Below are 14,139 nucleotides of genomic sequence, written 5' to 3' on the forward strand. Positions count from 1 at the left end.
CATAGTTCTAACTCTGATTTTTTTTAAGATTTATTTATTTATTCATGATAGACAGAGAGAGAGAGAGAGACAGAGACAGGCAGAGGGAGAAGCAGGCTCCATGCTGGGAGCCCGATGTGGGACTTGATCCCAGGACCCCAGGATTGCACCCTGGGCCAAAGGCAGGTGCTAAACCACTGAGCCACCCAGGGATTCCCCTCTAACTCTATTCTTAAGGAGAGATCAAATTCTCATCAAAAAGTTATCACTAATTCATCTGGGATTTTTGAGAGAATGTTATTTTGTTGTTTTGAGACAGCAAATTGCTGACAATTACATAATTTTCACAAAAATGTAGAAGACTGAGTAGTAGTTTAAATCGTTCCAGATGTTTAATGTAACATTTCTACACAGGACAGTGGCTCCTCTTGTAGTCCAATTATTAAAGTCTAGGTTTTGAATAAAACCAAATCTCTTAAAAAAAAAATCTCTTTGTGTTTTTTTTTTAAGATTTCATTTTTTTATTCATAGAGACAGGGAGAGACAGAGAAGCAGAGACCCAGGCAGAGGGAGAAGCAGGCATCATACAGAGAGCCTGACGTGGGACTCGATCCATGGTCTCCAGGATCATGCCTTGGGCTGCAGGTGGCGCTAAACTGCTGCGCCACAGGGGCTGCCCCAACCAAATCTCTAAACAATTTATTTCCTCCCTCCTTCCCTCCCTTTCTTCCTTCTTTTTTCTTTCTCTTTCCCTTTTTTTTTTCATGCAGAATTAAAGTAGATCAATTTGTAATAAATATACAAAGGTGGTCACCATATTCCATTATTTGATGAGACAAAAATATAATCATGACCAACTGAATAAAATTTGTCATAACTATAGGGTAAGATGAATTATATCAACTCTCATCAATTGTTTACCAAAACCCCCAAGAACATAAGGCATTACCCTGATGCATCGTGCTAAGAATTTAATGTAGACTGACATTCTTTTTTAGTGAGAAATACTAAATCTCGACAGACAGCTTTGCCCAGACAGCTTCAAAAGAAATTGAATACAAGGAGTATGCAACATGAAAAACGTGTAATATATTCTAATAAAATAGAGATGCAAACCATGAAGAAGCATGTTATTCTAAAATTATCTGTATTGTGCAACTAAAGTTTGACTCTCCCTTAATCCAGGACAAAGTATTTTCAGAAAATACTCACAAACAATCCAAGAACCAAAACTTAATTAGAATTACAGTCCATGATGGGAGAAGGAGAGGAATGGCATACTCACCAACTCATTGCATTTGTGATCATGTGAGAGAACTAATTTTTTTTTAATTCAACAAGCAAGAAGGAAGTCCTCTCAGGGATTATTCTAAGACTCATTCTGAAACTCAGAATTACACTGTTACTTTAGTCTCCATCTCTAGGAAATAATGAGATAAAAGCCCATATTTGCCATTCTATAGGTTATGTGTAAGTGGAGTAATTGATGAGAGTATAATTCAACTTGCCCTATAGTTGTGACACATTCTATTCAGTTGATCATGATTATATTTTTGTCTCATCAAATAATGGAATATGGTGACCATCTTTGTATGTTTATTACAAATTGATATACTTTAATTCTGCATGAAAAAAGGGGAAAGAGAAAGAGAAAGTAAGGAAGAAAAGGAGGGGAGGAGGGAGGAAATAGCATTGTTTGCTGTCAAAGAGATTTGGTTTTATTCAAATCCTAGACTTTAATAATTGGACTACAAGAGGAGCCACTGTCCTGTGTGAAAATGTTATATTAAACACCTGGACTGATTTAAATTACTACACTAATATGTGCGGATGTCACTTAAAGTTTCACTCCCTGTTATGTACTAAAGGTTTGTGTCTCCCCAAAATTCATATGTTGAAACCCTAACCTTCACTGTTGCTGTATTGGGTGATGGAATCTTTAAGGAAGTAATTAGGCTAAATAAAATCACAATGTGGGGAATGCACCTCAGAGGATGAATGTCCTTATAGAGAGACCCCAGAGAGCATGCTCTCTTTCTCCATCCCTACACACCTAGGAAAGACAATGTGAGGACAAATCAGTCATCTGCAAACCAGAAAGAGTCTTAAGCAGAAGCCAAACCCTGCTGGAACTTTGAACTTTCGCTTTCCAGCCACCAGAACTGTGAGAAAAAAATTTTTTTTCGTATCTTTCAGCTGCCTAGTCTGGTATTTCATGTGCAGTCCAAGCCTGCAAATTCATTCCCTCTACTCCAGACACACAACTCCAAGAACTCCTTCAGTCTTTAGGTTTGCTCTGCCCTAGTATCTTTCCCGACTGATGCTTGTTACTAATCGACACAGCCCTTTACCTCACATCATGAACAGTTTTATTCTATGTCTTCAGTTGTCCAGGTATCTGCTGCTGACACTGTGACCTGTTATATCCAAAAGGGGAAATATGAAACTGGGGACTGACTGGTTATAGAGCAAAAAATCCCTGTCCAATAAAGACGGCTTTGGGAGCAGTGACTAGAGATAAGGAATAGAGCCCTTTCCTTCTAAAAAGCAGTAGGCAAAAGGAAGGGCTGAGAAAGGGCTGATTTCTTATATGTATATACATACTGTAGATGTAGAGGTATGAATCTTACTGTATGTTTTTTTAACTTGTTTTGTGCATGTTTTCTGTCCTGTAGTGAATCTGATGGCATTTAGTAGCAGAGTTCAGCTATCCCTTTGCCTTGTGAGCAATGAAGCCCTGAAGAAAGCAAATCTATTTTAATTCTGAATATCAGGTGCTATTTAAAACATCAGTAGACTTTGATAGTTTTTATTTTAAGGAACTCTGAATTCTGACCCAATTCTGTCACTGAGTTGTTGTATGTTTCATATGTTTGCTGTATATTTGCAATTTTACATATTTTGAGATTGTCTTGTTGGACCCTGGCTCACGGGTGCCAACGTGTCCCGGTGGACGCCCCAGAGACTCAGACCCCAGACAGGCAGATGCAATTAGCAAGAGGGTTTATTGGACGTTTGCGCAAACAGGCTCTCCACCTCCGAGGAGGAAGAGAGCCCCGATTAGCAATTACAGGCATCTTTTAAAGGCAAAAAGACCGCTTAAAGGCAAAGAAACCGGGGTAGTAGCATAGCATCCAGGTTATTGATTTCTCAGAAGGTCAACATGAACCTGTTCAGGGACATATCAGTCAGGGCGTGGGGGGGGATGGTTTTCTTATCTTGGACAACTAGAATATTTTTTTGTTGCTTAAATTCCAGGAAGGTGCAGGGATGGGCTGCCTCTGGATTAGGGCTGGTCCTACTCACGGGGGGTGGGGGGGGTGGGGGGTGGTGGGGGGTGGTGGTGGTGTTCTTCAGTCTCTGAAGCTAAAGAAAATTTAGCTCCTTTAACATATTTATTATATTACAAATGTAAATTGTTGTCTTCTAAACTAGATTCTTGTTTAACAGATCTCAGAGAAACATAAAATGACATTGATAATTTCAGTGATGTTGTTTTCCTTTGAAATTTAATGAATAGTTGAATGACGTATGAAAGGAGAAGATATATAATTTGTAGGTTTTATAACATGGAAAAATACAACAGAGATTTCTACTTCATTTTGCTAACTCTGACGTTAGCAGCAGCCACTCCTCTAGTTATCTATAAATGTATAAGTGACAGGTGCCTGGACATTATAATCCTTTAATATAAAAGATCACATTTCAAATTAGTTTGCATGGCTACTTTTATTTATTTTTATTTTATTTATTTTTTTAAATTCATGTTACAAAAACAACTAGCTTTAAGGTTTATTTTTGTGACTTTTTTTTTAAACAGAGAAAAATGACACACTCCTTGGGGGAAGGTGAGGGATTGAGAAGACAGGCCCTGGGTAAAAATAATCACGACAGCACCTGGAGTTGATAGGCCTGCCTAGGAGACACGGGCACTGCCACACCAGCACAGGGGACAGCTACTGTCTGAGGCTCAGCAGACCAGTTCACACGCCACGCAAAGCTGCTATAGATCCAAGTCATAAAAATCTTCCAGCTCATCATGAAACAAGTCCCACTCATCTTCAGAGTCTGTCAGGTCGTCGTCCCCACCTGCAGCCAAAAGCATAAGCAACATCTCACCCAGCTCAAAGGTGACAACCTCCTCTTCTTCGTTGTCAAAGGGGTTGCTGTTCTCTCTTTCCTCAATGAGCTCCCAGAAGTGGTTCCTTCGTTGGGCCCGGTATCTGCTTGATGTTCCCACTTTCTGTCTCTGTGGCTCCTCTCTAGGGCCACCAGGGTACACATGCTTGTAAAAACAGTTCCCTCCAAATGGGCAGCTCCCACGTCCTTCATCAAAATACCTGCACGCCTTGTTGCTCATTGCCTCCTTGTATTTCTGAATGAGTTTCTGCTTCTCTTCTTTCTCCTCCACCCAGTACTCACTTGGAATGACAGAGTTAGATGTGATCCGGCATTCGGGGCAGGACTTTATGATCTTGCTCTCAAATTGCTTAGCACTCCTCCACTTGCGAATACACTTGAGACAGTAAGTGTGGTTGCAGTCGGAGAGAATCCCAAAGCGACGCTCACGCGGGTTGGCTTTCTCATAGACCACCTCCATGCAGATCCCACACACCATGTCCTTACTGCGCTGGACAGCAAATGAAAGCTCCATGTCCTTCTCATGGGCCTCAATGCAAGATTTTATATGTTGTGATCTCTGGGCGGCATCCATGGGATGGAGGACCTGCAGCCCACACATGTCACACGAGTCTCCGTGGAGATATACACAGTTCTCCCCATACCGGCACTCTCCCACTGCAGCATAGGGGCAAAGCTGCTTCTTGGTTTCCACTGCTGTCTGTTCTTTCTCGGATTCTTCCTTGGTCACAGACCCCTGTGGGGTGCTTCAGTGCAGGAAGGGGCAGTACGGCCACAGTAGGGCTGCCCGGGAACAAACTCAATGGCATTCACCCAGTCTTCTGAATCTGCGCCGACAGTAGCAAAGTTTGAATTTCTGGACTCTGCTTCGCCCGTATTCATTTCAACAACTGGTCCAACTCCCGATGAGAGACTTGAGGAAGCAGCAAGAGATGATTTTGCAGTTAGATCTGCAGCAGTCACTTCTTCCTGTTTCAATGGCTTGCTATGTTCATGTCTGCAGCGGTCTCCATAAATACAGTATCCTCGCTGAAAATACTTGCACACTACACCATAGGGACTGTCAGAGAGGTCATGCGAATAGCGACAGTTATCTCCTTCTTTACAAACCCCGTGCATGAAATACCTTAGCTCCTAGTTTTTCTTCTTGCTTTTGGTATGTGTTGAAGTGGTGGACTTGGACCTTGGAGCAGATGGCCAAGAAAGAATTCTTAAGAGGTCTTCAGTTCAAAAAAGTGGTTTTACCAAAACAAAGGGACTGGGTTCCTGGGCTGAAAGAGCTGCCTGCATGGCTACTTTTAAAATTCAAACTACTTTTCACAGTTAAAAACCAAACAAACAAAAAGAATAACTTACAGATCTAGCCCCTCTCAACAATAAGGGAAATCCATCTGGTTGAAGAAACTTTTACAGTTTCTATAGTTTTATAGCTTTCCTCAGGACCAAAAGAGTTTGCTAAATTTAAGATTTAGGAAAGCAGAGAATGCACTATTGTAATTCTGTAAGAGAAATCTGCAAGAGAAACAGACTGCTGTGTGTTTCTGGAATCCTAGTTTACAACTTCCTGTTCCTTCAAAGACCGGTTGGAAAAAAAATGAAGATGTGGCCAAATTAATTTTAGAAATTTACTTTTTAACAATTTTTTATTGTACTGTTTTATAAATGAGGCATAACTCAAGGGCAGATTAATGACTAAAATGCATTTTGATTTAACTGTCTTCTCTGATAGTGTCCTTGAGTTTGCTTTTTGAATCACTCTTACCAAGGAAAGTTATACAGATAATAAAACAATAGGAATCTATACTGGGTAGTTTTATCAAATTCACAATCAATTTAGAATTTTAAGTCTGAAAGGACTGTAAATGTGCCCCCTCCCCCATTTTACATAGTATTTCAAAGGATAGAGGTACTTGTTAAAGTAAATTTATTTACCTTAGTCTGTGAGACTTTGCATCATACTGAATCCTAGTTTTTATCACATTTTAGAAAAGGATACCTATGGGTTAATCTTGTTGAATGGCTCTAAGACCTGAGGATACAAGGAAACTAAAATTATCATCTATCTGACATTAGTAAAGGTGAAAGAAAGGCATTTACTCTCAAATGTACTCACTGAAGAAAATGCCCAGGACTGTTTTTGTTTCCTAGTCCTGAAAGGTCCACATATATCTTTGTAGAGCTGTTCATGATGATCTTTATAAAAAATTATAAAGGTTTAATTTTTTCCCGTGTGCAGCAGATGACAAGAAACTAACCAATTCCCGCTGATCCTCTTAAATTCCCTTGGGTACATATCATATTATTTTCTGTTGTTTCTGCTTTGCTGAAGACTTAAAACCCTTCATTAATGTTTCAGACCATTTTTCATCACATTTTTTGCCAACAGGTAAAATGGAAAAGGAGACATACCATGCAATTATTAAAATGGTTCTTGCCAGTCTTCTATGTCTTGAACTGCAAATCCTCTGGATTTCCATCAATATTTCAAGTTTCTTTCTTTTTTTTTAAATTTCTCTAAAACTTTATTCAAAGTTATTCACCTCACTGTTAATAAGGTGTACAGTTAATGCTCTGTGCCAGTATTATGAGGCTTGCCCATTGCCAGCAATGGACTTTGAGAAAAACCCGTTTCCTGACACGCAAAAGTTAAATTACTCTCTTCAAAACATACTACACTCCCAATACTTGTGAAAGTATTACATGCACCATTTTCCCATTAGTCTTTTTTTTTTTTTTTTTTGCTTCCATTAGTCTTTAAATGTGAAGTTACATTATTAATCTACATCAGTGGATGTTAAAGTCATTTTAACAAATTGTACAAATCAAAATACCACTAGTTAATATTAGACAAGAGTATTTTACACACATTACATTACATATTACCTTGCAATTTGAAACATTACACTTCATGCTTGTGTAAGTTTATTTTAGATAAAATATAAATTTAGTTGAATTTATAACACTGAAGTATCACAGGTAACCTAATAATGCTCTGTGCCCCATCCTTCTATTTTGTTTTAAATTTTTAAAAGGCAGCCAGAAAAATGTTTTATTTATTCTTTAAAATAAGGAGCAAAGAAAGATTGCAACAGCTTCCTCATACACCTCTCTACTACCATCTCCACCTTGAACCAATGATTCTGAAGCAGACCCAGAGCTACGTCCATAGTTTTCCAGTGTACCATGTTGTCTATACCAGACGTCTGCTCAGTGCTAGCATCTCTCTGTTCAGAGGTCATTATAATAACTCGCGACTGCTGGCCTGGATTTAAAGCAACATTCCAGTTTCCAGAACCATTCCAACTCTTCTCCCTCTTTAGGATTTATAAATTATAGACAAAGAATGTATGTGTCTTGCCATTTCTAAACAGGGTTTGTGCATACCACATGTTAAGACTACATTCCCTAAACTAGAAACTTTTTTTTTTTCAAAAATCACAGGTACTTTTAGTAAGCTTGTTGGTTCAAAGTACAAAAGTCTTACGTGTTTAAAAAAATTAAAACTGGAGACTAGTACCTCTGCTTTCTTCACCTGAAGCACATGATTCATGATACCACATTTAAAAACTAAGCTTCATGCATACAAATGGCCAGAGAGGTATGAAGTTTACAGAGCCCTTTAACATTACTCCCGTAGATTGAGGACTGGCTGGACCACAATAGGAAGCATGCGAGCAAATTGAGCAAAGAGACTCCCCCAAGAACACGATAGTTTTCCAGGCTTCATGTCAGTCACATAAAAAGTTACACAACATGTAATCCTTTAAAATTGTCCCCAGACGTCCCATTCCCAGAACTGTCCCTATACAGACCCTCCACCCCAACCCGCACTGAAGTCTTCCACCTCATAGAAGTATCTTAATGCTCCCTGTTACGAAAGACAGCTGCTTCGTGTTCTGCTGCTGTGGCAGGGAGTCTTGGCACTTTCTTAGCAGGACTTGGAATATGCTCAGTGGCTGCACTTGAATGTATGAGTCCTACTCCTTCACCCAGAGTATGGTCGCTGGGGGAGGCCTCTGGGCATAGGTCCTCCTGTGCTTCTCATCCACTCTGACGAGGTACCAGGTCCCTTCAAAGAGGGAATATACTGAGCTCTGAGGAATATAGTTCATCAAGTGATGAGTGTGCTCTCTGAGCTTCATGTTTTCAGCAAAGACATCTGGTTCCACATAAGTTCTTGAGTCAAGTCTTGATTTGAGATCACATAAACTTGCAGTTATTTTATCAAGACCAGACCCTGGTGTGGCATCTTGCATAACTCCAAGGGAGTACAGGGTGGCAGCCAAACCAGAGCCATAAGAGAACACACCAGTCCTCTTTCCTGCTAGCTGTTGAGGTGAGTACTGTGCTAGAACAGAAGCGAGGGAGCCATAAACAGACGATGTGTACATATGTCCATTTTGATTTGACACAAGCAAAGATGCCTTTGTTTTCTGATTAGAGTTCAGCACTAGCCTTCATAAATGCCTTTTCCACATCTCTATCAAACTAGGTATCTTCTAATTTAACATCCCCAAATGCTTCCAGGCCACTACAGATACTATTTTTATCTTTGTTCTGGTCATTAAGGATGTCATTCAGCAAAATCTGAGCCAGAGACTTCTGAACCAGCTTATAGTAGGGTGAGTGGAAGATCATGAAACCAAAATCATTCAAGGTAAAGTCTTTATCATTTCCCTGTTTCTGCCACTGGGCTTGGATCTTTTTGTGATAGAATAGCAGCGGTCTAGTCCACCGAAGTACCACTGTATGGAGAGTTTCCCATCTACTTTGGATATTCCGAAAGCATGTCAGGCTTGTAAAAGTCATAGGCATGTTACATATGTGTCCCACGAAGTCCTTGGTCAAAAATTAAAGGCGCATTTGCCCCAATTAGCAGAGCAACAGATCTCACGTCACCTGTAGGTCTAGAATTTCCTGTGGCATATACAGCAACATCTCCCGCAACTACCAGGGCATACTGTCCATCCCAGGAGCTGGACTCAATCCAATTAACCCCATTTAAGACAGCAGCTGTGCTTCCATAGCATGCATTGGTTGTATCTGTTCCTTCTATATCTGTGTTCCCAGACTCCTCAAAGAGCTGCATCAAATTAGTCTTCACGGATTTTGATTTGTCCATGATTGTCTCTGTTCCAACTTCTAAATGCCCAATGCAATCATACAAAATGCTGTCTCTCCATAAGATTCTGAACCACAGTCAGGCAAAGAGAGTTGATATCTTCTCTATCTGTGCAGAAGCCCATCTTGGCTTGGCCCATGCCAATAATATACTTTCCAGCATCTACACCATCATATTTTTCCAACTCTGCTTGATCAACAAATTGAGAAGGAAAATAGATCTCAAGGGCAGCAATTCCCACATCTTTTGGCCAGCAGGCTTCTGCATTCAAAGGAAGTGGCCCAGGCATGGTGAAAGAGCCAAAGATAACCAGGCGGTGGCCGTGGAAAGGGAGTGAGCCACAAAAGGGAAGTACCTCAAGTTGTTTTCATTAGAGAATCTCACTCCCTTCTTAATTGGGATGAAGACTTGAATATAGACAACATTTTGACAACTGAGATAAAATTGGTCTTGTCAGTGTCACAACTGACATACTTTTGGCCTTCTGAAACCATACAAATCTATTATGGAAATTAAAGAAGATTTTACCTTAATTATAGGATAATTTTCAAATGAAAGCAAATGGAAATTGAAGTTAATAGGTGTATTAAGTTCTACAAATAATACTTTAAAAGGGAAAAATCAGTACTATCAATTTGAAAAAAAATAAAATTAGCAAATATCTTGTGTTTCATGGAAAGTTATATTAAAAGAACACGAGTTAATAAATTTTGAGTATTTTATTCTAGATAGCCAACATATTTTTAAAGTAATATTCGTTATAATAAGCTTCCTTCAATGGGTTAAGTTAGGCTATACAAAACAATTTTTTTTTTGAGTACAAGTGAATTTTTAAATATGTCTCTGGTACTTTGCTTTGGGCTTTCTTCTGAAAGAAAACTAAGCAGAAATTTCCTGAAGAGGTTTATAGTGAATTGAAAGAATGGAAGTCACACTGAATAAAGCTAATGCAAACAAAACTTTGATTCGCTATTTAAAGCTTCATGGATTCTAACCTTTTAAACTTGTATTTTGCGAGCACACAAATGACCTTTAAACTAAGTGGTACCGTCTGTTGTTACATTCGTTGTAGTTTGATCCTGGTGCTGGGTGTCGGATTTTTTTTTTTTCTTGACATATCCTTAGAAATGCTTCTGTGTTCCAATAAATGGTGATAGTTAAATAGCATCAAAGGAAAAAGAAAAATCTGTCAGAAGAAAATTTTCTGTCTATGTACATCTTAATTTAAGCAGAAAATTCAAAGAATTGTCCAGTGACACAATAACAAATTTATGTTCTATAATATTCAAGAATAGGTTCAACTCATCCCATTTGGCTACTTAGCATAGAAGTTAAGGTGGCAAGATCTAAATTCTAAGACTGTGTACCTCTTTCCGAATATGTAGCCTTGGAAATTTTAATTAGCCTCTGAGTCATCCTTCCGTAATTTAGAAAATGAGAGCAAGACTAAACATTCCTTAGAGGTTTTGTTGAGGATAAAATAATACAGTGTTCGTAAACCAATTATTTTGTTGCGTGGTTCATGTTCAACTATTGCCAACTGTTATAACTTTGATAATATTGAAAATCATTTCCATTCAACAATCCAGTTAATGGCTACAAACAACATGGATTTCCTGGTGCTCTTATTGATAGATTTCTTTTCTTTTTCTTTTTTTTTCTTTTTTCCTGCCATAGTATGATTATTCATAAGAAGAGACTGACCTCTTGATCTCTGCTTTCTAGTTTATATAGGGCAGGAAACTTCTCAGAAACTTTTATCATTACTACATTTCCCATATTTCTAGAAGCTCACTTGATCCCCAACAAAGTATTTTTACTATTTTTTTTTCTTTTTTACTGACATCCTGGGATGGTTGTACTATTGAGACTCCTTACTCAGAAATAAAAGCTATTTTAGAAGAAGCATTATATTATATAAGGTGTATCATTATATTATATAGTTTATTTGTATTCAATGCTCTTGAAACATAGCTCCTACATGGTGTAGCTTATGAATCTCTGAAATTTCAGAGAAATGATATGTAAGCATTCACACCTCTCACTGATCAATTATCTATCCACAATCATAACATTTACATGAGATTATCAATTATCACATATTTTAATCATATATCTTATAAAGATACTCCATAAAACTATATATAAATACATATACATATATATGCATAGACATAGTCTATATGTGTATATATGCACATATATATTTATATGTGTCGTGCCCAAGATTATGTATCTGAGAAACCACCAAGGAGCCAACACCGATGCAAGCACACGAGAGTTTATTTGGAAGCTCGAGCTTGGGTCCAAGTGTACCTGACACAGCAGAGCAGGGACTTGGACCCTGAAGTGGGTTACAGCTGGGTTTTTTATGGGCTGGTTTTGGCGGATTTTCAGAAGGGGTGTAGGAATTTCTCAAGTTCTGTTTACATTCTGATATGGGGCTTTCAAGGGCATTGAGCTCTGTTCTCATTCTAATATGGGGCTTTCTGATATAGGATTCTCTGCTGAGGGCAATTCTGAACTCTGTTGTCTTTCTAGTATGGGGATTCTCTGCCGAGGACATTCTGCAGTTTTTTCTGTAAAGTTCAGCTCTTATTCACAGGGGCCTAAGATGGCTGTACTTGTGCTAATGCTAAACTTGAGGTGGAATGGCCTTAATTTTTCTCAGCCTCCACATTATGCTACAGTAATGTTTTGAATGAATGTTCTTAAAAGTCTTAGAATTCAAACCATCAACTGTGAGTAGCCCATATTGGACACCCATGGCTATATTTAGGGATTGGTAGAAGTAAATTTTCTGAAAAGAACTGTTTATTTTAGTAATGTAAATAATACTTATCATATTATGAATCCTAGGACAATGATAGTTGGTATCATGGGTGTGTACTTTACTGTCACCAGGGAATTTGAAAAAGTATGGAACCAGGCAAAGCATGCAAGGTAGGGGGACTAGTTATAGATGAGAAGTCTGTTCAGATGCTGCTGCTCACAAATGACTAGAGAGGAAATTCACATGGAAAAGAACAAACACGTATTTGGGAAGTGTTGCAAGAGAGGGTCAGGAGAACTGAAAATCAAACAGGTAAACATTAACAAGAAAAACCTGAGGATTCATGGAGGGAATTTTAAGTATCAATCATATATAAATATTGAATAGAGAAACAAAGTTCGTAAACATAATTGTTGCATAGGCTTGAGAATATAGGTCCTAATACTGATGTATTATGGACTATGTCTTGTACCTGTGATGGCCACTGGAGGCAGGAAGTTCCAAATTAAAAAATACTAATTTTAACTGAAAATAAATAAGCATATTAGTGTGTTTACCTTCTGGATAAAGTTACAGCTTCTTTTTGTGACTCACATATTTTTACAGGGAGAAAAGATCATGGGCTAGAAGTTGACAGGGAGCCACAGTGCACAAGATCTATTTCTCATGGGCATGTTTAAGACTTGTAGAAGATACTAGCCAAGGTTGTGAAGTAAGGGGTTAGGATAAGACCAAATTATACACTTGATGAGAAACAGGAAGGAATACAGAAGCTTTTCAATAGAGATCCGGTATTTCCCACATACAAATTTACTGAAAAGGCAAAGTAGCTTAAGGCTCTTGTATCACCAAAGCTATTTGTTTCTTCAGGAGTTATTTGAACTATAGTAGGTGTAAAACTCCAATGTTCATTAGAGAGTTTGTTCTCAAAGGAAAGCAGAAAAAGTAAGATTGTGTCAAAGTTACAGATAACGCAGCATTTATTGATAAAGCATATTTAATATTATACTGGGCCTAAGTGGAAGAAAATATTAGCAAGAATGTGTACAGAATATTAACTGAACTCTTTTAGTAAGAGTCATTACAATTACTTTAAAATATTCTGTCTCATTATGAAATATTTTGAGAAAAAAATTTATAGATCAAGAATTGAAATAATCTTAAATGGTGATTTAATGACTTTAATAAACTGTTTTTTGCAGGTAGAAAATACGGATTAATGGAGATTAAAAGTTTAAAGGGATGTTAACGCTCATGAATCCAATCTTATCCCAAGTGTTCTCAGCATCAGCATCACTTGGAAACTTAATAGAAGTGCAAATGCTCAAAGCTCTCCCTACATTTAGTACACTCAGGTTGGGTCTCAGCAATCCTGTGTTTTATCAAACCCTATAGGTCCTTCTTAAACATGCTACATTTGCAGAACCACTAATGTACTATTATACTTGATTTAGGATTGCCTGAAGGAAACCAAATAAGCAAAACCAACAGCAACAACAATGAAAAACAGGTTACCACTTCAATTAGATTTTTAGAACAATAACAAATTTTTAGTATAATCATGCCCTACGTGGTACATTATTTGTTATTGTTCGGTAGTTGTTTATCTGAAGTTCCAATTTGTTTCTTTTATCTAACAATTCTATCTTGAATGGACAAGACTAGAGATAAATTGGTCAAGGTAACCCTTTTTTTATTTTATTATTTATTTTATTTTATTTTATTTTATTTTATTTTAGATTTATTTATTTATTTACTTATGAGAGAGAGAGAGAGAGAGAGAGAGAGGGGCAGAGACACAGGAGGGGGGAGAGGCAGGTTCCATGCTGGGAGCCCGACGTGGGATTCGATCCCGGGTCTCCAGGATCGCGCCCTGGGCCAAAGGCAGGCGCCAAACCGCTGCGCCACCCAGGGATCCCCTGTTTTTAACTTTTTGAGAAACCTCCATACTGTCTTCCAGAGTGGATGCACCAGTTTGCATTTCCACCCACAGTGCAAGAAGGTTCCTATTTCTCCACATCCTCACCAATACTCATATCTCGTGTTTTTTAGTTCAGCCATTCTGACAGATGTGAAGTGATACTTCATTTTCATTTTGATTTGCATTTCACTGTTGGCCAGCTGG

At 38.3% G+C, this 14,139-nt stretch overlaps 1 protein-coding gene and 1 pseudogene across 1 annotated transcript; both read right to left on the bottom strand.

Moving 5' to 3' along the window:
- Nucleotides 1–3,783: 3,783 nt before the first annotated feature.
- On the bottom strand, nt 3,784–5,265 carry LOC140596383 (E3 ubiquitin-protein ligase makorin-1-like). The gene is given in 2 exon segments (XM_072745052.1): nt 3,784–4,860; nt 4,863–5,265. Coding segments are annotated over 2 exon segments (1,254 nt in total). The 5' UTR covers nt 5,239–5,265; the 3' UTR covers nt 3,784–3,982.
- Nucleotides 5,266–7,977: 2,712 nt separating this feature from the next.
- On the bottom strand, nt 7,978–9,537 carry LOC140596384 (hydroxymethylglutaryl-CoA synthase, cytoplasmic pseudogene; annotated as a pseudogene).
- Between the last annotated feature and the right edge of the window lie 4,602 nt (nt 9,538–14,139).

Source organism: Vulpes vulpes, unplaced genomic scaffold (assembly GCF_048418805.1).
Source record: "Vulpes vulpes isolate BD-2025 unplaced genomic scaffold, VulVul3 Bu000000627, whole genome shotgun sequence".
Classification (NCBI taxonomy): Eukaryota; Metazoa; Chordata; class Mammalia; order Carnivora; family Canidae; genus Vulpes; species Vulpes vulpes.